Source organism: Colletotrichum lupini, chromosome 1, assembly GCF_023278565.1.
Source record: "Colletotrichum lupini chromosome 1, complete sequence".
Lineage (NCBI taxonomy): Eukaryota > Fungi > Ascomycota > Sordariomycetes > Glomerellales > Glomerellaceae > Colletotrichum > Colletotrichum lupini.
Genome location: NC_064672.1, coordinates 3,206,514 through 3,231,188, shown reverse-complemented (window position 1 = coordinate 3,231,188; position 24,675 = coordinate 3,206,514). Strand labels below are relative to the sequence as shown.

General features: G+C 52.8%; 10 protein-coding genes across 10 annotated transcripts; 3 read left to right on the top strand and 7 right to left on the bottom strand.

Annotated features, from left to right (window-relative positions):
• Positions 1 to 482: 482 nt before the first annotated feature.
• Positions 483 to 4,463, top strand: CLUP02_00936 (Ulp1 protease family protein; the record flags this gene model as incomplete). Its single annotated transcript, XM_049279982.1, has 3 exons — positions 483 to 1,910; positions 1,963 to 2,053; positions 2,104 to 4,463. The coding sequence occupies 3 exons, from the start codon at positions 483 to 485 to the stop codon at positions 4,461 to 4,463; spliced, it is 3,879 nt and encodes a 1,292-aa protein (XP_049135939.1).
• A 150-nt stretch (positions 4,464 to 4,613) lies between these two features.
• On the bottom strand, positions 4,614 to 4,811 carry CLUP02_00935 (uncharacterized protein; the record flags this gene model as incomplete). The annotated part of the gene is made up of 1 exon (XM_049279981.1): positions 4,614 to 4,811. The coding sequence occupies one exon, from the start codon at positions 4,809 to 4,811 to the stop codon at positions 4,614 to 4,616; it is 198 nt and encodes a 65-aa protein (XP_049135938.1).
• A 94-nt stretch (positions 4,812 to 4,905) lies between these two features.
• CLUP02_00934 (uncharacterized protein) lies at positions 4,906 to 9,429 on the bottom strand (the record flags this gene model as incomplete). The annotated part of the gene is made up of 21 exons (XM_049279980.1): positions 4,906 to 5,105; positions 5,168 to 5,270; positions 5,498 to 5,598; positions 5,788 to 5,983; positions 6,107 to 6,165; positions 6,238 to 6,313; positions 6,373 to 6,495; positions 6,547 to 6,631; positions 6,717 to 6,778; positions 6,832 to 6,955; positions 7,044 to 7,096; positions 7,156 to 7,206; positions 7,263 to 7,341; positions 7,487 to 7,675; positions 7,732 to 8,020; positions 8,055 to 8,173; positions 8,219 to 8,754; positions 8,786 to 8,861; positions 8,918 to 9,109; positions 9,166 to 9,289; positions 9,351 to 9,429. 21 exons carry the CDS (start codon positions 9,427 to 9,429, stop codon positions 4,906 to 4,908), a joined length of 2,916 nt encoding a protein of 971 aa, XP_049135937.1.
• A 2,613-nt stretch (positions 9,430 to 12,042) lies between these two features.
• On the bottom strand, positions 12,043 to 12,960 carry CLUP02_00933 (uncharacterized protein; the record flags this gene model as incomplete). The annotated part of the gene is made up of 4 exons (XM_049279979.1): positions 12,043 to 12,169; positions 12,200 to 12,348; positions 12,541 to 12,685; positions 12,824 to 12,960. 4 exons carry the CDS (start codon positions 12,958 to 12,960, stop codon positions 12,043 to 12,045), a joined length of 558 nt encoding a protein of 185 aa, XP_049135936.1.
• Positions 12,961 to 14,228: 1,268 nt separating this feature from the next.
• CLUP02_00932 (uncharacterized protein) lies at positions 14,229 to 16,759 on the bottom strand (the record flags this gene model as incomplete). The annotated part of the gene is made up of 11 exons (XM_049279978.1): positions 14,229 to 14,273; positions 14,370 to 14,418; positions 14,481 to 14,581; positions 14,663 to 14,713; positions 14,939 to 15,146; positions 15,261 to 15,458; positions 15,486 to 15,567; positions 15,631 to 15,794; positions 15,875 to 15,894; positions 15,963 to 16,094; positions 16,178 to 16,759. 11 exons carry the CDS (start codon positions 16,757 to 16,759, stop codon positions 14,229 to 14,231), a joined length of 1,632 nt encoding a protein of 543 aa, XP_049135935.1.
• A 467-nt stretch (positions 16,760 to 17,226) lies between these two features.
• CLUP02_00931 (uncharacterized protein) lies at positions 17,227 to 18,809 on the bottom strand (the record flags this gene model as incomplete). Its single annotated transcript, XM_049279977.1, has 9 exons — positions 17,227 to 17,348; positions 17,419 to 17,465; positions 17,643 to 17,726; positions 17,823 to 17,879; positions 17,934 to 18,028; positions 18,153 to 18,260; positions 18,316 to 18,384; positions 18,473 to 18,716; positions 18,778 to 18,809. The coding sequence occupies 9 exons, from the start codon at positions 18,807 to 18,809 to the stop codon at positions 17,227 to 17,229; spliced, it is 858 nt and encodes a 285-aa protein (XP_049135934.1).
• Positions 18,810 to 19,537: 728 nt separating this feature from the next.
• On the bottom strand, positions 19,538 to 19,780 carry CLUP02_00930 (uncharacterized protein; the record flags this gene model as incomplete). The annotated part of the gene is made up of 1 exon (XM_049279976.1): positions 19,538 to 19,780. The coding sequence occupies one exon, from the start codon at positions 19,778 to 19,780 to the stop codon at positions 19,538 to 19,540; it is 243 nt and encodes an 80-aa protein (XP_049135933.1).
• A 568-nt stretch (positions 19,781 to 20,348) lies between these two features.
• CLUP02_00929 (uncharacterized protein) lies at positions 20,349 to 22,250 on the top strand (the record flags this gene model as incomplete). The annotated part of the gene is made up of 2 exons (XM_049279975.1): positions 20,349 to 21,210; positions 21,436 to 22,250. The coding sequence occupies 2 exons, from the start codon at positions 20,349 to 20,351 to the stop codon at positions 22,248 to 22,250; spliced, it is 1,677 nt and encodes a 558-aa protein (XP_049135932.1).
• An 848-nt stretch (positions 22,251 to 23,098) lies between these two features.
• CLUP02_00928 (uncharacterized protein) lies at positions 23,099 to 23,565 on the top strand (the record flags this gene model as incomplete). The annotated part of the gene is made up of 2 exons (XM_049279974.1): positions 23,099 to 23,437; positions 23,506 to 23,565. 2 exons carry the CDS (start codon positions 23,099 to 23,101, stop codon positions 23,563 to 23,565), a joined length of 399 nt encoding a protein of 132 aa, XP_049135931.1.
• Positions 23,566 to 23,677: 112 nt separating this feature from the next.
• CLUP02_00927 (uncharacterized protein) lies at positions 23,678 to 24,640 on the bottom strand (the record flags this gene model as incomplete). Its single annotated transcript, XM_049279973.1, has 2 exons — positions 23,678 to 24,124; positions 24,188 to 24,640. The coding sequence occupies 2 exons, from the start codon at positions 24,638 to 24,640 to the stop codon at positions 23,678 to 23,680; spliced, it is 900 nt and encodes a 299-aa protein (XP_049135930.1).
• Positions 24,641 to 24,675: the final 35 nt, after the last annotated feature.

Genomic DNA, 24,675 nt, shown 5'->3' with positions numbered 1-24,675 from the left:
AATGGAAGGTCCCCTAGGTACATGATCTACAGTACCTTAGGTAAACACCACCTGCATCGCAACTTCCATTCTCAAATCCAATCTCCACCGTGTCTGCCACCTGCACCTTCCGTCCTCTAACGTGCAACTCTTTGAGGCGCGCATGCCTTTTCGACCTCTTGTTGCTACCTACATTGAGCATCTTTCTCAAGGAACAGCGGTGCACCTTCTTCTTCTTCCACAACAACAAAAGCGCGTCGCCTTTTGAGCCACCCAACTCCTCCCAGATCCCCCACCTGCAACCGATTTCAACCTTCCATCCAGACCGATTTCTAGCATCGCGACACAACCCGCCTGCCGATCCAGCCAAGCGCCTTCGCACCAATTCTTGATCGCGCAGCTTCAGAAGCACAGTAAACACCCCGGGATTCAATTTTTTCGCTTTGTCGCACCTTTCATATTCGCCTGCTTCCTTTCGCGCCGGGTCAAAGTTGACCTTCACAATGCTTTCTACTTCATCTTCAAGCCTCGCACCTTCTAAGCTAACCAACATGGCTTCAGACCGACAGCAGATACCGAGTCGCCGAGGATTCCTCCCGAACCCTCAAAAAGTAGCCGACTTTTTCGATCCTCTCAGACATCGTCGAGAAAAACCCCCCGAGATCGAGAAGCCTAGAACTTACAGACCCAGTCCTATCCAAACGGCCCTCGTCAATTCCCTCGCCAACCCAGGCCTCAATCACCACGGTCCCCTCTTCGGTACTAATGCTACTCAGCAACTGACCGCCTATCCTCAAGCTACCAACAACCCTCACACCTTCCACACCCAAGTTCCATTTGCGCATTCGCCGATTGCTCAAACTGAGCACCAGAAGGCCCAGAAAGCGCAGCATCTGACAGACGCCACGGTTAAGAAGGCCGGGGAGTCTTCTGGCTCAGTCAACACTGTTCACTCGCCTCACAGAGATCGAGAGCCCTTGCGTGGGATTTTGAAGAAAGGACCTGCCCTTTTCACGCGATCGTCGGGACCCACCAGCTCTTCTCTCTTCACACCGGCTGCAGCGAAGGTCAAGAGGTTGCGATTCCGTGCTCAAGCGCGCAGCGCAGGACTGGGCCCCTCAAAGAACCGGAAGTACAATAGGTTCCCTGCGGAGGATCCCTTCATTCGTCAGCCCCCTATCAAAGCGACACCCTTCCCAAAATCTCAACAGTCCGCATATCTCAGACCGGCAACTACTCTATGGAGACCTGCGCCGAAGGCTTTTGATTTCAGCGCGACTCTTCGGCACCAACCTACTCTACACAAGCCATCCCCAGCTTCTCACGTCGCTGCCTATCGAGCACGCCGCCGTAGATTGAAGGACCTCGTTATCCAGCGAGAGGGAAGAATCGATCTTTTTGGCCCGAAAGGTCCGATTCTCAAGCCAGCCCAAAGAATACAGGGCTTTCATACTACTATCGGAAGCGTCTCCACGAGAAAGTGCTCCCAACCATCTTCGAGCTTTCATCTCTGCAACTCTAACTCAGAAGCCGAGTCGGAGTCTGAGGATACTGAGTCCAGCTTGGAACCCGCTTCGGAATCCAGCTCGCCATCTGTGGTACCCCCGGGTGCTTGGTTCTTCAGCCCAGGCCAACGAACAACAATCATCACTCCCAACGAATCGACGCTCATAGAAGTGAACGACGGTTCAGCAACTCGAAGAATTTTTGTACGGGGGTCGTGCCAGAAGACGATCACAGTTCAATCTATCGAACAGGAATCACGAGCTCTGAACCAAGGCTCACCCATCACGACCCCGACACGAAAGCGACCAGCTGAGGACTCGGAGTTCGACCTCATTCTGGCGAATGCGACGGATGGGAAGGAGCCTCTGCAGGAGCCGCTCGCGAACGCTCGAGGCGCTGCCGTTCTGGACTCAAACGAAGAAGACGTACGTTGTCTGGTAATCTTACATCAGGGCAGGTGCTAATCGTGTGTGATAGAGACCTCGAGCTTATACGAATTGGCTCACCAATATCATGACATCAGTCCGTGGCACGGTCACAAAAGTCTCCAACAGCATTGTTGGCTACGGTTAGCTTGCTTCAAGAAGATAATCACGAGCCCATCTAATTCAGTCACAGTGTACCCCCGCAATAATCACCTCATCGCTGTAGAGCGGCTCTCCCGTGGTCAGCAGAATGGCAACACTGGCACGAAGCGCATCAGGTTGGAGGTTGTCGATGATTTTGCCGATGAGAGCTTCACTCCAAATGCGGAACCATCCAAAATCAACCTCGTTTGGGTAGATGAATCGACGCGAATCGCTTACTGGCATCACATAGCCCCTCTTGTCCGCACCTTGAGGAGTATCTGCCATCGAATCGAAAAGAGGCGATCGCAATCCAGGGAAGGGTCCCCTATCACTCGACTTGACGACCAAACCCAGGAGCAGCAGATCTACGTCCTAGGTCCATACCTTGATACTTTCCGACAGACTGCTTGGATAGTTGAGAGTGTCTACTCTCATACGTTCCTGGCAGGTTTGAAGACGAACTTCAAGGTCCCCCAGTCGGTCATGGACTACACTTTCAGCCCTGAAGAAAACTTTGCCATTACCGTGGCTCAGTGTTTATTCGAGCATTTTCCTGAAGAATGCAATCCTGTGCTGGTTGAGGCTGGCGTCTCACGCCGCATTATCAAAGGACTCAGCGCTGACTTAGCCGCTCTGGCTAGTCGAAAGCCAATGCCTGGACTCGTTCAACGGGCTGGTATAGTTGGCAAGGTCATGAAATTTTTTCGAGGGCGTGAGAGCTTCGGTATCGAGGTATCCGAGGACCCGATCTCGAGGATCGACATCGCAATGCCCGGTAGCTTTCCAGATTTCCAAACCAACAACGAAGTTTTGGTTGAGGCGGAACCTTCCATCAAGGCCCCAGATGAACGACAGATCCTGCCCGCCCAGGAAATCATAAAACCAGGAAGTTACTACCCTCCTGCAAGAACTACGGAAGCGTACACGTTTGTCAAAGACCAATTGGCCGACATCGCATCCCAACGCAGAGCTACGTACAAGAATGCACCCCCAGGCATTATATCAGACGACTTGGCCTGCAACCCAAGCCCCATCTCTGTCCTCAAAAGAGACAACCATTCACCTGCTTCACTGAAGCGACTCCAGAAGTCGAGAGGCCTCAAAAGGGTGCATTTCTCACCATCCGCGAAGCAACCTACCCCTTCACCGGCGAAATCAAGGGGCTTCCTCAGTCGAATTTTCGGCTCTCCTACCGTTTCCGGATCACCACTGGGACGACACGTTGTTGATGCCAGCCATCTGAGCGATTCTCAGGTTGACGGCTCGTCAGACGACCCTTACACTGCGATGCCGAATCGATACTCAGACGCCACTCCAAAATCTGACGATGTATCAGAAGAGAGCGATAGCGAGAAAATCGCGGCTCGCTGTCACCCCCAATTGCTGGAGCATCTCAACAAATCCTTGAATGGCCTTGAAGCTAAGGGATTCTTCGCCAAGGATGAACCGCAAGACTTACCGTCCAGCCCATCCAGCCTACTTACACCTCCGACCCTGGCAGGTCTAACCATCTCGGATGACAAAGAAGAGGAGCTTGAAGATTTGTCTCTCGCCCTGCAGCTATTGCTTGATGTCGACGAGGCACGCCGAAGAGAAGAAGAGGAGAAGAAAGCTAGACAGGCAAGAGAGGAGAGATTGTTGAAGACGGGTGGACTCCGCGCTCCTCAGAGACCTTTAGTCACCTCATTACCGGCTGAATGGGTTGAGAAGGTGCAAGCCACGATGCAAGCCAATCCCTCGCTGACACTCGCGACGACGGCTGAAAGTGTTCCCCTCAAGAAGCACGACTTCGCCATGGTAGTTCCACCAACTGTGTGGCTCAACGACGAGATTGTCAATGGCGCATTGCAATGGCTGGATCGATACGTCAATGTGGCTGCAGGCGCCGTAGACGTGAAGGCACCGAACAGAGTGTGCGTCGCCATGGGATCATTTTTCTACAAAAGACTGGAGGAGAATGGTGTTCAAAACACCGAACGAGCACTTCGCCGTTACGGAATCAACAAGAACAACTTTCTCAATCTGGAGACGATTCTCATGCCGATCTGTAAGAACAACCATTGGACATTGCTCGTCATCCGGCCCAAGAAGCGAACCGTATCGCATATGGATTCCTTCAACCCTGCGGGCTCATCCACGCATACTACTAGAGCCTTGAACTGGGTCCAGGCCTTCCTGGGCGGCGACTATAAGGCTAGCGAATGGAAAGTAGTCATTCATGAGGCTCCTATTCAGACCAATGGGTACGACTGTGGTGTCTTTACTATCACCAACGGAATGTGTCTTGCGCTTGGCCTCAATGCTATCGACGCCTACTCGGGCGAGGATTTACCAGAACAACGCCTGAGAATCGCTGGTATGCTTCTCAATAAAGGCTTCAGCGGCGAATTCGACCTCGCCGATCTATAAAACACCAATACACACCTTCCAAGCTTGCAGTACGTTTGGTGGACCCGAGGGCCCCAACGGACTTTAGGACCATCAAAGAATCATACTGTTGAGCAAAGCCGAAGCAGGATGATGGAAGGATGAGCATTGGCCTTTGGCTGGACACTCAAGCTAGGCTACTTTTCTATTGACATTACTATTTTTATTCGTGAGAGGGATGTGTGGTTTTCGGGTGGCTAGGCGTTGTCTAAAGATATTGGGAGTTTCGGATGGATACCACAGAAAAGCCAGGTGGATAGGCTTGTTGGAATTCTTTGTACAAGTGTTTGTTTGAATGTATGTCGGAACACCACCGTTTGTGCCTGACATCTCGGAAAGATAGATGGAAAGAGCACCCGTTTCAAGTTTGCACGAGACCTGATCACGAGAAAAGAGCAAACTAATACTGCGCTGTCCAGTGAAACTATGAATCCCTTCGCAGGCGCCCTGCGACGAGTTCATCCGCATCAACGACATGTGTAAGCCTCCGTCCCCTTGACTTGGCCGAAGTGCCTAGCCGGCTGGACTTTGCTTCAACCAAAATTTCGATCATCACATGGGTGTTCAAGATCGGGTCCAGGCAACTATGCGTTGCCGAAGGCGATGGGATGGATATCGTGACAGCTCGTAAGATGCAGTCCCACTCCATGGGACCACACAAAACCACACGCTTACTGTGTACTTACCTGCCTGTCTGCCTGCCTGAATCATTTTTGTCTCGTCAAAGTGAATGCCACCCCCAATGGCTCGGGTCCGGTGCCGGCCGCGTACAAGAACAACCTGTAGAGACTGTACGGATACACGACGTCCTCAAGCCATGGGCCCCTCCTCCTCCTTGCCGGTCTCTTGCCGGTTCCTTGCCGACATTGAACCACGCTATACCACTGCGGCAAGCTTCAAATCCATGACTGATCAAGGGCCAAGCAAGATGTCTACTTACAAGCCTGCGGGGGGACCGATTTTCCGATGGAGGCAAGCCCCCTCCCCCCCCCCCCCCCCCCCCGCGGTAGGCAGACCGAGCCAAAAAGTTGAACAAGTCCAAGTTTCAGGTGCGGGACGCCGGCGAGAATCCCTTCCGCGCCGGACTTGTGGGATGCTTGGTTTCCTTGGCTTTTCTCTGATCCAAGGTGTCATGAACTCATGGTTGGGGCATATCGTATCCCAATTCTACTCTTCTTCCACCCCCCCCCCCCCCCTTTGGGCTGGATGGGCCCCCATCGCCGCCCGCCGCCGCAAGCTCACATGTCACGAGTAGTGTAGACTGCATTTTTACAAAACATTAACGTAACAGCATACAGTCGAGCACGTAGCGTAGCGGGGATGCAAAGGCCGGGAGTGTGAACGAGATTCTCCCAGAGAAGCCACTGGTATGGGGACCAGGGGAGCCTTTCCCACTTCGACGCGTTGTCGTTGGGGGCTCGACGGACTCTCTTCTCTTTTTTTTTCTGGTCCTTGGAAGGGGCAAAGGTGTTTCCGGCGGTCAAACGCATGTGTGTTCCACGCTACCAAGGGTTATGGAGTGAGGCCAAGAGGCGGACTGACAGCATTGACACCTGAAGAATTCTCGTTGAGGGAAAAGAGAGAGAGAGAGACGGGGGGAAAATTGACGAGCGCCACCACCAAACTCCCACGACTCCGTAAAACGCCAGGGTCCAGCTCCCACGATCGACCCAGGGGTTTTGAGCTGTCCCGTCGATTTGACACAAGGTGAGTTAGTCGCCCAGGGGGGGCAAGCGGGCGGGAAGAAGGTGGGCACGGTTTCTCTTCTCAGCCAGCCCCATCTCCCTTCCGCTTTGCTCCTCGCGTGGACTCAAAATGGGTTTTGAAGGGGTCTAGCGACTCAGGCGACTGCATTGTCGAGCGAATGGCGCTTCCGAGTGGCGAGAATCACCGAGGTTTCGTGAGAAAGGGGGTTCGTTGAGAAATCTGTATACTCGGGTAGCACCCGTTTCTTCTTACGAGACAATTCTGGGTGAGCGGAAACCCCACGCCGTTTTGCGCGCATAGACTCCATCTGTCAAATCTTTGATGGCAAGAAAATTGGAACTCGGGGTTCGCCTTTTACGCTTTCTGGCAATATTTTCTGCCCGCCTTTGGCCCGCCAAAACAGAGCAATGAGACTGAAATTGGCGGCGCGGAGAGTCAAGTTACTGGCAAAATCAGCGATCGAATGCCAAGAGATTTTACTCGCCTCAGATGCGTGTGTCTGCTGCACGTGTCCAAGTAACATGGAACCCGAGTATCTGTATTCTCATCCTGTCTTGCTCTTCCGCGGTATCAGGGACGGGCGGCGGAGCCTGGGGATAGGGAGATCGACTTAAAGTTCCTGCCGATCGTTGACATTACGAACCCGGGCACGAGAGCAGGGTCCAGTATCCGTACAGTTGTATGTATTCTGCGTGTCTGTAGTCTGTACTTGGGCATGGAACGTGAGCGGGCCGTCAAGAGTCATGTCCCTCTGTGTAGGTGGCAGCCTGCCTCGAGAGCGGAATTTAGGGGCATGCTGCGCGGAATAAGCAATCCAAGCAAGTTTAGGAATTGGTCAGAGAGCGGCCTAGTGACTTCAGGTAGCAAGAACGAAGTATGGGCATCCACATGTTGGCCATGAGATCGCACTATTGATCGATGAGGTTGTTTACGGTGGACGGATCCTCGACAAGCGACAGCTCCGGACAACCGCAGAAGGCGATAGCCGAAGACTGCTCAGACTCTCAAGATCCAGTCCCTGTACGGAGTACAGATGTCCATCCGACCTTACGCTAGTTGTGGAGATTAGGGGACTGATGGCCGGGCTGGTGGTGTTTCTAGATTTGATGTCAATGCGGCCGTGAGATTGTGGGCAAAATTTGTATCCGCAGTGCTTCGGAGGAAGAGAATGTGTCAAGAGTCAGTCGAGGTCCACAGAAAGAACTGCTTGAGTAAAACGAGACCAAGACGTCTAGACCGATGATGACATAGCAAGTGCGAATATCAACATATTGAGCCTAAAATGTCAAAAAGGAAACAGTATGTATGTCGAGATTGCACCCAAGGGTTTGGGAGCTATCGGGTTTCCTCCCAACAACGGATGTTGACCGTGTAGCGCCCAACGCCATTGCGATACTTGAATCGGCGGCGCGGCGCGACTCGGAGACGGTAACCTATTTGTTGGGTCGGCCGGCCGGGTTCGCCTGGGCATGTAGCCTCCCGTCGTCCTGCGGTAGAAGTTTAAATCGCAATGGGTGCGAAAGTCAGGGCGCATCAAGGGCACCTTCGGTCTTCCCACCGTTCTACCAAGCTGCGAAGGCTGGGGAATTGGGGCAGTTGAGGCCGGGCGTCTTCGTTGGAGCGGATGTCGGGCTCGGGAATGTGTGGGATAGACACGACAAGTATTCGTAGGCACCGTCTTTGCGGTGCGATTCGGGGTCCCGGCGACGCCGTCGGCGCTACGGAGATTTTTCGCATCGTTGGGTCCCTGCATCGTACCGTGGGCCATTCATCTGTTGTATTCGTACACCGCAATGCAACACGCTGCTGGAGCGTAGAACTGGGCTGACTATCTAGGGATCCTCACATACCAGTGTACGGACACACATTGTCTTATGCCATGCTTCAGGTGGTTAAAACCCAGGGAGAAGGACCCAGGTGCATGTGGCCGGCATGGTCCGGGATCAGGTGGTTTCGTGGCTGCGGTGTTGTAAGTGACAAAGAGGCTTCCAGAGTTCCATCAAGCATGCCTTGTCCTCTCTGCATCCAACCAAGTTCCCGGCACGGGCTCGATTGGCTGACTGCTCCAGCCTCCGTGCCTCCGTACAAGCATCCGGGATTGGGAAAGCGAATACTCCGTATCCATACGTGACTTGGAAGTCGTGGGCTGGCCTAGGTCTCCATGGTCTTCTGGGTCTCCAGCGAGGTTTGAACAAGATAACCCATGTCGGATGTCGTTCGTTGGGTGCTGCCGCTGCGTCGCCGTGGGCGCGTTAGTGTCAGACTTCAGTGCTGTGTTCCACCCGCAGCCGCCGACCAAGCAGAAGAAGTTCCTGTGGTTCCACCATGGTAAGGGCCAGGAAGCATGAGGTGCCGCGTGCGTTTGTTGGCGCTCCCACGGACGTAGATTTTGGGGCAGAAGAAGGATCGGGATCCAATTCATGGTTGCCAGTTTTGCCAGTTGGGACCAGCCATAAACATCACCGGAGATTGGAAAGTTGCTAGGACAAAGGGGGAAGGCTTCCAGAAGCAAACATTTTGCCACAATGGCTTCTTCCTCTTCCGCGATGCTTCCACGTCCATGCCGCTTCGGGTTTATTAGCAGAGACCAATCAGACGTGCAGACAGCCCAAGCCTGTTTTCATATTCTCAGCTTGCGAGCAAGGTTGAGGCGGGCGGTAGGTTGACAGGGCGCTTGGGCGACAACGAATGCCTATCAGCGAGAGGACGCGAAGAGTACCTAGCTAGACTTTGGCTGCAGATTGCTATAGATTGGTGGCGTGGTGGGTGGGCAGTTGTTGGATGGAGATGTCTCTGCAGTCTGCTGTTTGCAAAAGAGGATTCGCACCGTAATTAGAACGCGGACGGCGTGGGCAGTTTTGAGAACCACGCAAGCCACGTACCTTTCGAGCTTCCCAAAATACTCCATACCGTTCGGGCTTCTAAGAATGTTCATGAAAAGCTCACAAAAGTAAATAACTTGAGCAAGTACGGATACCTATTGTACGAGTTGAAGGATTGCAGACTGAGGGAAGACACGTCAGATGGATAGGCAGGTACAGATTCTGGTATCGCTCTTTCCTGCCTCAATAGATTCGATTCTTCATGGAAAGGGCAGGGCACTGAGGATGGCCATGAGTACTACTGTAAGGTAAGTGTGTAGATAGGTAGCTTGCGAAGTACAGCGGTAGGTGTGCATGCCTGCCGCCTGCCGCCTGCCGCCTGCGTGCATAGAATTTTCGCAGGAAGCTTCGCCGCGCATCCCTTCTTTTTTCCAGGTATGACGACATACCTTTGCATCTCTTGAGGCTTGACACGACCCTTTGTCAATTTTTCCACCTCACCCCCCACCCCCCTCCCTCATCCGAGATGTTGAAAAAACAAAACAAAAAAAGAAGCCTCAACTATTCGCATTCCAATAGCTGGGTTTTCGTATATGTTTCCATTCTGCATGAGCATTGCGCTTACTGCTCACTCACCACTTCTTTCCCGCGTTACCTCCGGTGATCTGTGTCATCACCCGACACCACCTCTTCGGGCCCTCCCTGACCTTCTTCGTTCTAGATTTATTCCATCCGTTATCCTTGGGACTTTGGCCCGCTCTCGGGGATGCCACGGTATCTCCAGGCTTTAGCCCCTCTAAACAGTGTTTGCTGATCATCCCGGGGAAGAGCTTGGTAGCAGTTCATAGCTATCGATTGACATGATGTCTTTCCAATCTTGCGACACGAAGTTGATACATGAGAAGCCTTAGAAAATCATTCGAACCGAAGATTAATTGTCATGCCCTGATCCAAAAGGCCTCCCCACGCACGAGAAAAAGTGCCAAAAGGAATGACGAAGGGGCAGAAAAAGCCCAAAGTGCAGCAAGTTGGTGACTCTTCGCGAACATGGAGGCCCCAGCAACGGAATCGCCGTTAGACTGGGCCACAAGGACACTTGTGCCACGCAGCCTGGCCACCGTCCACACAACAAATCCGCATCTAATTCCCTCATGGCAATCAATCTACCTTGCACGGAGCATTCGTACGAGCACATGCCGCAAGACAATCTGGCTGTTTGCGAAAGAGAAAAAGAGCAAGAGGAGGGGCCGGCCCCATCCTCTTTGCGGAAGTAGAAGTTTGCACTTTCTTTCGTCTACGTCCGTACTCGTTAGGATAGCGTTCAAGAAGTTCGTTGACGTTTTCTTTCATTTCAACGGCGCGGCACACATCCCTGCCGCGAAGCAGCGGGAGAAATGTTCTGGAAATTGGGCCGACGCAGTCCGACAAGGCCATCCACATCAACGTGGAGGCTGGCACATGCATGGAAGCCTGGGGAGTGCGTGGGAGGGGAGCAAGGAATCAGTAATAATAAGAAAACTTCTGCAGCGCTTCGCTTCCTCAACCCGAGTGTCAGGCTGTCAGCATCAGGTCAGCGTCAATTGTCAGCGATCGTGATCGACCATTCCTTTGAGGTGGATAACTGGCTTCAACCCACGCTGCCAAGATTGGGTGGGCGGCCGTAACGAGCACCTAGACGGTAAGCCACGGATTAGCCGCATTCTATGGCCCGTAAAGCTAATTCGTCCCGTTGCCGCATACCACCTTGGGCATCGCAGTCAGGTAGTTCGTCTCTAGGTGTGGCATGGCTAAGATGTCAAGTTTGCGTAGACGGACGCCTTGGAAACGTGACCGTCCGACGGTGGTAAGCCTCGTCGCAAACGGTCGGCAGAGCCTACACTATTGCCTTTGAGAACACAATTAAAGGACCCCGGATCTGCACGTGCGCTCAACCAGGCCAAATTCGGATGCAGCTGACCTTCACTATTGATAAGTCCAATCACATCACAGTTCACTCTGGAGCCTCCGGTAGACTGTGGTGAATGATGCGTGGTTAAATCCTCGATAGTATTGTTTGATCATCAGCCGACTGTTGGTTGCTTTGCTCATTATCCGTACTCAGAACCGGCCAAGAATAATCCGATATTCGAATAGCTGCGTAAGAATCTCACGATACCAGATGCCATCATCATCCTGAGACAGCATGATCGGCCTGCGGAGTCAGGCAAACCAACCAAACCAGTCCGTCTTGAATCAGGTGGAACCGAGCCATCGCCGGAGACGGAAGAATCGTGAGAAACGATCTCAATGTTTGATTGTTAGAATGTCTGAGACCATGTCTTGGCGAAGGAAGCCAGTTGATAACAACCCCCCCCCCCCAAAACCCTGTAGGCCCTGAGCAACCTGGCAACCAACCACGTTCAAGGGGGCGAGGAGGATCAAGGGAGAAAGAAGAAAACACGAATCCACCGGGCCTGTCACGATGTCTCTCTCTCATCCTTCCCCTCTTATGTATCCCGCATCATCGCAATGGATCGGCCGCCACGCATTTTACTCCTTTTCGCAACCGGAACGGCTGCAACTGCAACCCTCCCAGCGCGCGTTGCGTAAGGTAGCACGACACAACGGCCAACGACCCTCTCGTTAGATATCAGAGCCCGCAACCGGGCGTGCCGTACGGATGCCCGCAGAACCTCCCCTACATGAAGATTTTGGAGGGGTGGACAGGGCAACGGTTCCGAATGTATACATATCACAACGCACCCCGAATCACACGTGTGCTTCCCTGGCACGCTGGGGAAACCCGTGGAAGCCAAGCAATGGGATTTCCGGGGGGCAGGAATAAATTGGTCGTCTACTCCGTACTCCAGATTATCAAGTCACGCATGCCGTGAATCTCAACTCGGAACTGGCACGTTGAGACATTTGAAAGCCAAGTCGGGGCGGGCGGCCGGGCACCATACCTAGCCCGCTCCGTGACATCTGGGTTGTATTAGCATTACGGGTATCAAAGCATATACCACACGAAGTCTGCACCCACAACACTCACTAGCTTATGTGCCAATGTTCATGCCGGCTGCTCTCTCAAGGAAGGGAACGGGGGCCAAACTTGCATTCTGCACTTGCGTTAATGAGAGTGTGGATGGCGGATGGCTAGGTACCTCAAGCCCCAGATCGACACTATCAAGCCTTGCCATCAGCCACACATACCTATCCGTCAAAGGTTGCGTAACCTTGTTTGATTGCGACCAGCAACCGACAACTCGCACACGCCATACGCCTCCGGGAACAAACCAGCACTTGCTATACCATGTGCTCTTATTCCCGGGGCAGATGTACCTAGACTGAACCAACGAAAGCTTCCCCCAATGTGGCAGAGAAGTGTCGGTATCCCACACGATACATATGTCTCTCCGTGTTTGTTACCTAGCTTTATCCCCCTAGTCTCTGTTTCCTCAACATCGCTTAGTGTTTCTCTTGTTTAATACTCGATATCTTGGCTCGGCAGCCGGCGGACTTTATCGCAACCTTAACCCAAGGACAATGTGTACGTAAACTTTCAAGGTAGCGTAAGGTAGACGGATGTGCGAGCCCGAAGCATGGTCAAGCGGATGGGGCGCCGCGGGGGGGAACGAGTCGGCTTGCGGCGGCAGAGGCGGACTGGGGGGAGCAGGGAGGGGGCGGCCAAGGGTTGTGCTAAGCCGGACTGGTCGTCCCGTAGCCCACATGAACCACACTCTACGTAGTCTTGGTAACGAATTCGTTCAACTTGCAGACAAAACGACGTGAGGGGCTCTCGCTCGTCTGATGATCCGGCGACAATGATTTCATTACCATCTCTTCTTCCAGGTCCAGACTTCCAGAGGGTAGGTAAGCGCTCTCGGGTTGACATCCGGCGGATGGGGGCGGAGAAGGAACATACCTTGCGCAACCTTCCAGAAGGTTTCCGTTGGAGGTGAGTATGAGGTCATACGAGGGGGGAATTAGACTGGACGACATGAAGAACAAAAAACAAAAAAAAACGAAAATAGAAGTTGAGACATTTGCTGAATGCATGTCTGCCCCCATTCTACCTCACCGTGCTCACTCACGTCCTGACCTTCCATCCGAATCATCTCAGTCGATGAGGCAAGCATGCAAGCACCTTTGTTCTCTCGATCAGAGGGGGATCATCCACCTCTCAATCGGCAATCACTCATCGCATCTCACTCATCCTTAGAGTGCCCCTCTCCCCCGGTTGAAATGGCTGGCGATGAGTGAATGTTATGCATCTTACGGATACTTCTGCCCAATATCACCACATCCCCCAGCGCCCGTAGCGACCTTCCTCGCCATCGCGGGCAGCATTTGCATGTTTGCGATTGTATCTTTTAGGTGGTAGAAAATGCCAAATGCCACGCCTTTTTTTCCAACTGCCGAACCGGTGGGTGTAAGAGTGTGTGTGCCGTCCGTCTCAGAATTCCAAGTGTGGGAACGAACGACGACGGGGTGCTTGCTTGCATTGAATTTTCCCCGATTTCAATTTTGTGATCAATCGCAGACGATCTCATTCAAAGGCAACCACTTAATCACTTCTTGCCCCCGCGACGTTGTATAAGGAAAGATAAAGCTGACGATATATTGTATCACTCGGCAGCGGGCGGCGTCGCAACGTCAAGCGGTAATTTCATTACAGGCATGAACATCATTATTATCCAGGCCTATCAGAGCCAGGCATGGCGGCCCATCAAATCTGTACGGAGAGGGCGTGATATTCGTACGGATAGAGAAGGATTGGTTCACTAGGAATCGCATCGAATTTTAAAAATCAAGGGTGCGGGATGCAGAGACCCTTTTCGCCAGAAGCACACCCTTGCAGGAACTCTGCCGTTGCTCACCCCCCTCCCCTCCCCTTCTGCTGAAAGGACTTTGAATGTTACTTTCTGCTTTCGGCCAGATGGTGGTGACCTACCTTGCTGGACGGGGTGCTGGACGAATTGTACCTGGGGGCCGGGCGGGCTTGGAAGTCATTGGGGATGGGGCCTGGTTGGGTTAATCTTCCGGGGGTTCCTCAAAACGCGGCAGATCGGGTGTTCAACTATGCAATACCCATCCGTAAAGATATTGAGGTTCTGAACAGACTACAGTCTGCAGCAACTCCCTTTACCATCATATCAGCATTTCCGAGAGGAGTATGAGCTTGTAACGAGAGAATGAGAGAGTCCATGACCAGTAGGCGCGGTGTACCGTACCCGTGCGTCTATTTGGCATTGTCTGAAGGAACAGTATGACGGCATATGTAAGACTGCGGCACATCGCGTCACCCACGTCTCATCCTTTTTTCTTCCCTCTCCTCCTCGTGGGTTCTTCCATTGCCGAACGGTAGGAACCCACCACACACCTCCCCGTCTCCCCGTAAGTCAAACTGAGAGTGAGACGTGACGACGGTGCTGAGGGGGTCAGGCCCGTCTGAATGGCGCACCCGTACCATCAGCGCGTGGCGTTATGCCACAATCGGAAAGTCCAATGCCGCATACTACTAGCACGCATGTTGATCAGACACTCGAGCCATAGCATGGCTAGGTATTCTGATTGCTGATCCGCCGCACCAGTCTGTGGACCTAGGTGTCTTCAACCTCGGGACGAGTGAGGGATTGGCGGTCGGTGGATGTTGATGTAATTAGACATCCGTACATTCTTCCCACGGTGAACAAAGCTTCCCGGCCAGCTTCGTCTAGTGGGTTGCTACACGGGTAACCACAATACAGTACGTTTTGTGTGTGTATTATGAGCTCCCCTAGATGCCTATCTAGATCTATCATCTGGGGAAGGTGGAACGAGAGAAAGCAACCACCCAAAGAGATGATACAACAATTATCCGCATATTAATAACAAGGGACCTTGTTGATTTGGGCCAAATGCATTTATTTAGTCGTGATAATGCGTGGAGCAAATGGATGTGGGAAAAACGGTGCCAAGCACAAGATCGGCCGGGGAAAGAATATTTCCAGTGAGATGGACATGGAGAAGGAAACATTGGATACGGCATCCTGAAGATGGCCTCGGCCCGTCAAACCCATTGTCATGATCCACAGCGGTACCGAAGCAGAGACTCGGCCGGTGTTGGGGCTGCTTCGCCTCAACCATCGAGTATGCGTACATGAGCAGTCGGCCGCCGCTGGTCGGATGTTCTATTTCTCACGCTGGTGGGTCGAGCGTAGTGACGCAGTCGTGCAGATACTACCTGGATACGGTCGTGCGACAAAACGCAGACAGGAGAAGGTCTGCTCACTGCTGTGATTCGGGCTTCGGATCAGTCGACGGATGAGGATTCATGGAACTCTGAGAGAACACGGATTCGCTTTCCACTGCTCTGTCACCACCCATGCGGCCATGCCCCATGGAACGTGAAAACTGCAAGGAGGTGCGAGCCGCGAGTGGCGCGGCGCGACGTGGCGGCGGCGGCAACGGTATTGGCAGCGCTCGCTCCCTTTTTCTCTCTTATTCCCAGTCTCACCTTTGCTCTGTAAGAGCTCTGTAAGCTCGCACGAGCGGCGAGCCAGGGACTTCCTGGCATTTGGCACTTTTTGCGGAGCCAGCTAGAGAGTCTGAGAGAGAGAGAATTACTGCGCGACTGCGACTGATTGAATCATGGCGGCCACCGAAGCTAAGTGGGAAGCGAAACGGACGGTGAGACGGAGAGATGGCCGAAATAGCAAGGGATCTATTGGGAACGGAAGGCGCCATAGCCCAAAGATGAGTTGTGAGCGCGAGAGAGCGAGGGCTTGAATAGGTACTGGGTGCACGGATGAGCCCAACCGGTGCTCTATGTAAAGTAAGGTCCGGATAGTGTCAACTTGTAGGTGAGAATGAGACTGTCTTACACTTGCAAGAGCCTGTACCTACCTGTACTCCATCCATTGACGCTGTGGAGGAGCAAGTATGAAGTTTGAGGGTTGCTACTATCTCAAAAAAGTAGGTATCCCTAGAGTACCTTTGGTTCAGAGCAGATCCTAAAGAGGCCATGTGCGGAGACTATGCTACTTGTTGATTGTATAAACGGAGCCCTGTCTCGCATGTTGTTGACGGAGATATGAGATAGCAACAAATGTCTTGTCCAGTCATTCTGGTGGAATCTGTGACATCAAATTACGCCATTGGCATGTGTTGTACAGACAGCGTCGAGGGCTCCCATCAAAAGTGTCAGACAGTCAGACCGGCGCCAGCGACCAGCGCCCGACGTCTGTCGAAAGCAGATGGACTGATGGAGCGACCAGCGGACGAAATGGGGCACGAGATGGGACGGAGGAAGGGGTCAACTGTGGATGGGCAACAAGCGCGTCGAGTGATTGGATGTTGATGGGATGAAACGGGGGAAACGGCCATGGGGCCAAGCAGGTGAAAAGGATAGCCGGCACCACGATCACGATGACGGTGACGGGTCTGGTCTGCTTCATTTTTCCCGCAAGGCCAATGGAGTCGATGGACGAGGGAATAAGCGCGAAATGGCGAGATGACCGGGGGCCACTCGGGAGACCTACATACAAGTACAGACTGAGACTGCGGTTGAGGGATAGGCGAAGCCGACGTAACCCCCAGTTCTTGGCTCCGTGCTCCGTAGAAAACGGGCAATGGAACCAAAATTATGAAGCCGAACGGCCATGTCTTGGTGGTCCAGGCCCAGAGAGCAAACGCAAAATGGCCGAGGCTACCGTTGAGAGTTTTTTTTTTGCAAAGAAGAGATACGGGTTCCCCGTACGAATACTCCATACGCTTTGCGTGAATTACCATGTGCTGCGATCACAAAAAAAAAAAACAAAAAAAAAAAGGATGGAAAACTGTAAAGCGGTAGAAGTTACGACGGGGAACAAGAGAAGAAGAGAAAAAAAGACCTAGCCTAGACCACCGTAATCCCGCGACCCGCTCCTTTCGATCCCTCACTCTCATCCCGTTCAGTCAGGGCCAGCCCAGCCTATTGCCTATCAGCTCCTCTCTGGGCAGGTAAGATAGGCACGTACTATGTAGCGTATGGACTATCATTCGCTTACCTAAGAATGACCCCTGTTGCCTTCCCTTGATCGAATTGTTCCATATGCCTTCCATTTGGGTGTCTGTTGTTTTCCACCGACTTTCCCCAAATGGGCACAATCGGCCCATGCAGCGCCATCATTGGATCACTCGGACCCTCTTTCGAAGCCTTCTAGCGCAGTCTAGTGCTGAGAGGCCCCACTCACACCAATCTGGCTGGGCTCAGTTGATCACGGCTTGTCCCACCCCTTTTCCTTCACTACGGCTGTGTCCCAACTCCCCTCCCTTCTGTCTCCTTTCCATCCCGTCTTCCATCCGTCTTCCATTTCGTCTTCCCGCCTTTCTTCTGCCGCTGTTGTGCATCAATCCTGTCAGGTCAAGGTCACTTTCCAATTGTTGCTCAGACTGTGACCTTCCCACACCTTGTTGATTGCTAAGCCAGCCTTCCGTGCCCTCCAAGCTGAAGCCCCTAACAACAACAACAAGAAGAACAGAAAGAAAACGAAAGAGAAAGGGAGAACCGGGGGGAGGGGGCTAAGGCCACTATGACCATAATACCGAACCCCCCTTTTCGACAATACGACTACATAGAAGGACGGGGCAAAGAAGACCACTCAAGTTCCTTAACCCATCGTCTCTCGGCTACGATAGGATGCTCTGGTTCTTCTGGCCTGCCTCGACTCCAGTCTCAGGAGGGTACTCGGCTTCCTTAGCAAGCCGAAAGTCCCGTCTGGCAGGCTGAGGTTCCATTTGGAGTGCTGGACTCTCTACCTCTACAGATACTCCGTACTCTAGGTATTACTAGAGAGCTTGAGGGTCCTCACACGCAACCACGTTACCGCAGGCTACAGCCCAACCGCAGCAAAGACTCCCCTCCCCGCCTCTGTGCCACCGTGTCGTCGCAAGAGCAACGCGTCACTTCCAGGCTTTCAGTCACCGCATGCCTCCACCGGTACCCGCCCGCGGTGCTGGTGACTGGTGTAGCTTCAGCGTGTCTTTGTACAGCTGTATCTGTGAAATGTCCAAACCTCTCTGGCCATGTCACGATTGTGTAGGTATCGCGTGAACATTGAAGCTTGTTCGCTGTTTACGGAGTACTATTGAAGAATGGCCTACGCAGTAGAAGCGACATGGAAGTATAGAAGCAACGCATTACGCATATTCCATCGCTTGGCTTCCATTGGTCACCGGTTGTCTTCTGGCCTTCTCTTTCCGGGCAATGATGTGCCTCCTGCCTCGTCTTGTCTCCTTTGCCCAATGAACCCTGCAAGCACACAACGTACAAAGTACTGTTCACTGGGCCATAGGCATTTCCGTACAGGGTTGGTCGGTGCTTTTTTTTTCTTCCCTTCGGCGGTGATACCCGATTGAATGGCCTTGGTCAAGTACTACTTCTGCGCACTTTCGCTGTCTCCGATACCTTGTTCGTGGTCTTTTGCTGCGTACCACCTATATCGCAATGAGACTTGTTCCCACACCCTGGCAAACTCCCCTTCCGCTGACAGGCCTCCCCTGCCTCAGAGCCCACACGCATCCTGGGGCCTTTGCCCCGTCCAGCGCCTCGTCCGGGTCTCCCTTCAACAGGCAAGAGCGAATGTGTGGACTGGGTCCCTCCTGGTACTGGCCTGGTGGATGGGGGGAAAGGCCCTGGGCCCCGGGCAGCATGGTGATGGAAGGATGGATCTGATTTGAGGTGCGCAGACGTTCACCCTTCTTCTCGCTGAGGTGTGGCTCGGTGGATACTGAGGACCTTCGGGATGAAGGTACTGCTACCCGCGGACACGCCTCGTTGGGTTACGTTGAGTAGGAGCATTGTGGTCCAAGTACGTACGGATACTGCTCGCAACCTATGACTTTTGGTACTTGAGGCACATGGCCCCCGGCGCGCTAATCCAGTGCGGAGCATTCCCTCTTGCGGGCCCCGTACCTACCTATCCTGACCTTACTCTACCATTCCTTGCCTCGCCTCCTCGCCTACCATAGGCATGATACGGTACGGCCGCCGTCCAAAAGATACTTGCCCCATGTACTTGTTCTGACTGGATGGATACCGGACGCTTTTAGCTATCTCATGTCCTCTCCTCCTACCCATCCCCTTCAATCCTACCGTTAATGCTTCACCTTTCCTCTCCTTCTCAAACACTCCCAATTCTCACAAGACAGACATTCTCACTAGTTCCATTTTCCTTCTTCGCCTGCTTCCTACTTCTTCCACTCTCTCACGATCCACTGCGAATCCTTTCCTCGACACCACCCGTCACATTCGCCTGATATCCCCACCAAATCAAAGAGAGACCCATATCGCTACACGACATCAATCGCCTGCCGCCGTACGAATATCGTCGCCGACTTCATTCCTCGTGTTCACCACAAAACACAATACAACCACTATTCCGACACGGGTCACCAGCTCGCTACCACGTTCTCTCATAGCTAGTTTCCTTGTTCTACCAAATACCTACCTACCAACTTCGAGAGACCGTCCACAGTAGCGACGAATTCGACCACCAAACCACGCCTCATACCGTTTGTTTCCTTCGATCAGCATTCCCCTCCTGAATTCGACTCTGTAAAGACGTCACGTCGCCAGTCTTCGAAGCCACCAGCCAAAGGAACCCGTTTGTACCGCATCGTACACTCGACCGTATTGGATAACCGTCGAACGTGTGGCTTGATTGCATTCCGCATACATCTCTCAGAACACACTACCACTGGTCTACCTTGGAGCTTCGCTGCACTCTTACTGTTAACTGACTGTCGTCTGCGACATTCTGCAAGCAGCATCTTGCACACTCATTGCCGATTGCGACGAGTCAATTCCATTCCCGTCACCAAGACACTTCTAGCGTCTCCAATCTTGTCTTAGTGCAAGCCTCCTCCCAAAGCCCGCCTGAACATAGCGCCCTTATCTACAACGCTCTGGGCTATATACCTCCCGTGGGCCCCGTCCTTTTCAGCACCAACAGCTCTCTACGATCTAAGCTGTGCTCGCTCTTTTCGACTCAACACCACGACAACAACCATATTACACCACATCGATAATCTTTAGTCGATCAACGTTTAGCGCGACTCAACTTGTTGTATCCACATGTGCAACAAAAAGTAGGATTTGGTCACTTCATCGAGACTATCCGCCGAGGGAAACATTCCGTGGAAGACGACCCGAATTCGTCTCAACCGAAGAAAGGCTGCACTCACTGTAGTTTGTTACGACAATCAGCGCCTTCTATGGGGTCATCGATGCAATTCTAGGCGCCCAAGACTACCCTGCAACACCAGTCTACTGCTGTCTTTTTGATCAGCGGCTTTTGGCAACTCCAATATTTTCTGCACAAGTTAACTTGGCGTGGAAATGAAAAGGTCCAGGATAAGACAGCACTCCCCCATCTACCTGAGTCCTTCACCTTCACCCGAGAGGGAACTGTCACCACCCAGTCCGGCTTCAGCTGTCCTGGACTGGGAATACACCACGATCATGTCGAGGTCGAGACCCACCAGCGGGGCCTTGATGCCCGGCGCCGTCATCTTAACACCACCCACTCTCTCGGAGATTCTCTCGAACACCTCTATGCCGCCATGGACACTAGCAGCATTCATGGCATACCTCTCTCAGAACCACTGTCTGGAGACCCTAGAATTCACTATGGACGCCGACAGATATCGCAAGGCATACGAGCAGATCATCACCAACCAGGAATGGATCGGCGATGGTAAAGAGCATGTCTGCTCATTGTGGGAGAAGCTCATGCAAGCATACATCATTCCATACGCGCCGCGCGAGGTTAATCTTCCTTCGCCCGTGCGGAATCATCTTACGAACCTGGACTGCTCCTCCGCCCCACCTCCTCCAAGTGAACTCGACGACGCCGTCAGAATCGTCTACGAGCTCATGAACGATTCTGTACTTGTTCCCTTCATCGAGTCGGTCCAACCGGGCCATGGCGATTGCCGTACGGCGGAGGACGAAGGCCGACCTGGTCGCCTGCGCCTTCGGGCCGAGGGTGCTGGGGCTAGGTCAGAAGAGCCCGTGAAGTCTCCCAAGTTCCTACCCCAGCTGACTTTGGGTCGCAGTGGTGCCACAAGTCGATCGGCTTCTGCGTCTGGCGAACACGCTGAACGCGAGGGATTGACAGATGATAGTGGAAGCGCTGTTTCTCCTGGCACAGAGCCAATGACTCCTCCCACTACTCCGCCAACTTCAGACTGGACATTCAGTACCTCCCCAGGTGGACTTCAACGGGCATTGACCGCACACAATAACGGGTGGAAGAAGGTTGGCGCCAAGTTGGGTCTCCATCGCAAGTCACGCTCTAACCGACGAAACAACCCGACATCATCGGCCCCAATCACTGATGGGGACGTCACCATGGCTGAAGGCAGCCAGAGCAACCCTTTATAGGAACCAGAGGTCATGCCATCAACTACATCCACCACACCAGCGACATCATCTTCTCACCTCCCTCTGGACGGCTTCTCACGTGTCCGTCACCTTTTCAACCCGTGGGAGGAGCCTCATCCAGGCAAACGACTACCTCTCGCGGCGTCAGAGGCCGGCAGTGAAATTAAGAAGGTTGCTTTTGCTGGTCCACAACACATCAATAATGGTGGATGCAAAGGTGGCATGGCCGCAAAGGAATTCAGCGCTTACCACAACCCACGGCCCTGGATGGTACGACGCCCTATTCGAGTTCGGTCGCGAACCAACACTCCCGCTCCCTTGAGGATCACCACGGAGATATCCGAAGACGCCAAGTTGAAGCCCATTTCTGTTCAAAACATGGGAATCACTCCTCCTGCGGCACCCACTCTGGCCATGCCTCCTGCTGTGCCAGAAGATTCTGGCGAACCGACAGGCAGAGGTGTTTGCGACGAGCTCACTACCAAGGAAGTCGATGCAAGCCAGCTGCCTCTACCCGTATCTCCGCCAATCGATTGTCGGTTCACGGACTTTTCGAACCTGCTGGACATCAACGTTCATCCTCCACCAGAGGATGAGGCCGTTGCAATGGCTCACGACGAGCCTGTATCGTATTGCCATGCCGCACCCGACGAGGATCTCTATGGGTGGGATGCTGAGCTTGAGCGCCAAAGCCAGCAAAGCAGCCCGATTTTACCGTGCTCTTGCGACGATGATTACCAATACCGACGGACGAGCATGACGAAGCGTAGCCTCTTGCACCGAGTCTTCAGCATGGCAGGTTCACCCAAAGATATCAACATTGAGGTGCGCAGAGCTAGCAGCACCTCCAGCTAGCCTGTCACTTCCCTTTTTCAATTTCGTACTTCTGGTTTTTTTTTTTTTTTAAAGTGCTTGAAGCAAAGCCATGATACCAATTTTCTCTCCACCCTTCTCGGCGTTTGCCCAACATTCCCACTTCGACTTTGTATTCTGGCATCAAATTACAAATCTACCTGGCAGGAGAACATTATCCAACATGCATTATTGGGGAAGCAAAAGAGGAATGATAGACATAGGTTCAGGACATTTTGAAGTGGAGTTTTTGTGGCATTTATATTGCTCGGCTTGGAAAATCTCATGAAGCATTGCGAGGAGCTTTGGCGGGCAGCGGTCGATTTTGTTTTTGGTTAGTTCATTTTTCGGTTTGTTCATTTTCATCACAAGGCAAACTAGGGAAGCAAAAAGCATTGGTTGCGCAGGGCCCCAGAAGATGTGGCGGAAACTCACTGGGAGCATGTCGGCATAGGCATTTGGGATGACTGAGACGAGGCGATGACTGTATTTGTTAGATGTGCAATAACATCATGAACCAACAACAATCCTTTGCCTCGGCTTTGTGTGATTTTGTGATTGGGTATTGATCTCGCCTGGCTTAGTGGATGAAGACTGCTTGAACAATACGCATCTTCTTGTCGGCTCCCGCGGAAAAAACACGTGGGCCTCCCATGGGTAAATTACATCTAGTTCTACTGTGCTGCATGGAAGGCCTACTTCCTGCGCAGTTTGAGTGAATCCTTCCTTTACAGCTTGTAAGGAACTCAACCTCTTGTCCCATCAACATCTAGAAACCAAGCAGTTCTCTATGCCGATCTGGCTGCTGTTGTGCCCATCCAATGTGGCTTAGAACCGTTTGGTAGTGAGCAATGACTACTGAGAGAAGTGTGTCGGCCAGCCCACTCGGCCATGACCACCCCCTTTCTTCATCGTCAATCGCAAATGTGGCGCGTCAGGCTTGGTGGTGTGGCTTTGCTAGAGACTCACTGCTCACTTTAGGCCAACTGAAAAACTGGCTTAGGTCTATGGCTCTGGAAGATGATTACAGCTGTCGAGAAACCAAGAGCGATTATCAGCATCACCACGGTATCTCGTGGAATGATGGAAGGTCTCCAGAAGTCCAAGATCGGCCAAAGTCTAACAAGCACATTCCAGAGTCTGCGACCCTCACTGGCTGGGACGATCTGAAGAGTCTCACAATGTCTCATGTCTATTATGTTTGAGCAGTCGCTTCAGCTAATGTACTTGTACTGCAAACGCCGTCCTGTACAGCTAGCTCATCGCAGAACACCCTCTTCTCTCTGCGGTGTTGGTCAACCTTTCTTCGCCCAAGTAGCCGGGTTGCCCCTCGAAGTAGTCACTGCCGATATGGATTACTTATCAATGCAAGTCTGATAGGGGGCCCGGAGTGGTTCTTCAACGAGCTTCTGCTCCCGTCGCCTCGCCTTCTATTGGTCTTCCAAGTTCTGTACCTCGTCTTGTTCATGCTGGGCAGGTGCTACTAGACGCCACATGCTCATTCCTTGTTCGCCTGTTTCTTCCGAGTCCACCGTGACGCCGAGTCGTCGGATGGCTTCGGGAGGAATCCCTCTAGCGGTGATGTTTGCTCTCTCACCAAGTCGAGGTGATCTTGAGGACGGACTTGATATACTCGGCAGAAAAGGTGGCTGCAGCCGACCAAGCTGCTGAGCTTCGGTCGAGTCACCTGGAGTATGCGACTGCCATGTGTCCGCTGCATCGTTACCGTGGAGTGTGATTTGTCGCAAAGTCTGTCTCGTTGATAGGTCATTATGTCGGGAGATGACAGCAGCTGCCCGGGTTGACGGCGTTTCTGGTGACAAATGTGCAATGCGTCTTGGTTCGCCATGTCGCAAGCCCCTTGGCAGCCGAACGACCTGTCAGATGGTCGGTGTCAGCGTAACCGCTGGGTGGTGCTATTCTCAGGAGCAACAACATACATTTCCAGGGTGGTTCGTTGCTGTTGTTACTCTCGCTGTCGCGGAGAAGGGCAGAGGTAGCGGTAGCCTCGGCATTTTTAGGCCCGGTAACCGGTCCTCGTGAGTATCTCCCATCGACTCGTTTCCGTCTTCTTCTCCTTCATCTTCGTTGTCAATAGAGGACGTGTCCATCTTTTCGCTGTCATCAACAATGGTTTTACCATCCTCATCGTCACCGTGATGGTCAAAGGCGGTTGGACTGTTATGTATCTCGATACTCTCTTGGCCGGGTAAAATACTGTCTGGCACGAAACGGAGTCGCAGCGGGTCATGTAGCAGGCCACTCGTAGGTGCCTGTCGGCTCGAATGGACATCGTTACCTCGACCGCCGCGGTCTTGTGCCTTGCGTTGACGTTCGTATTGCTTGACCTCCGAGAGAGTTATGCGAATGACGGTAGGATCCAGGCGCATCATTGTTGATCTTCAGATGGAGTCGTCATTGGCGCTAG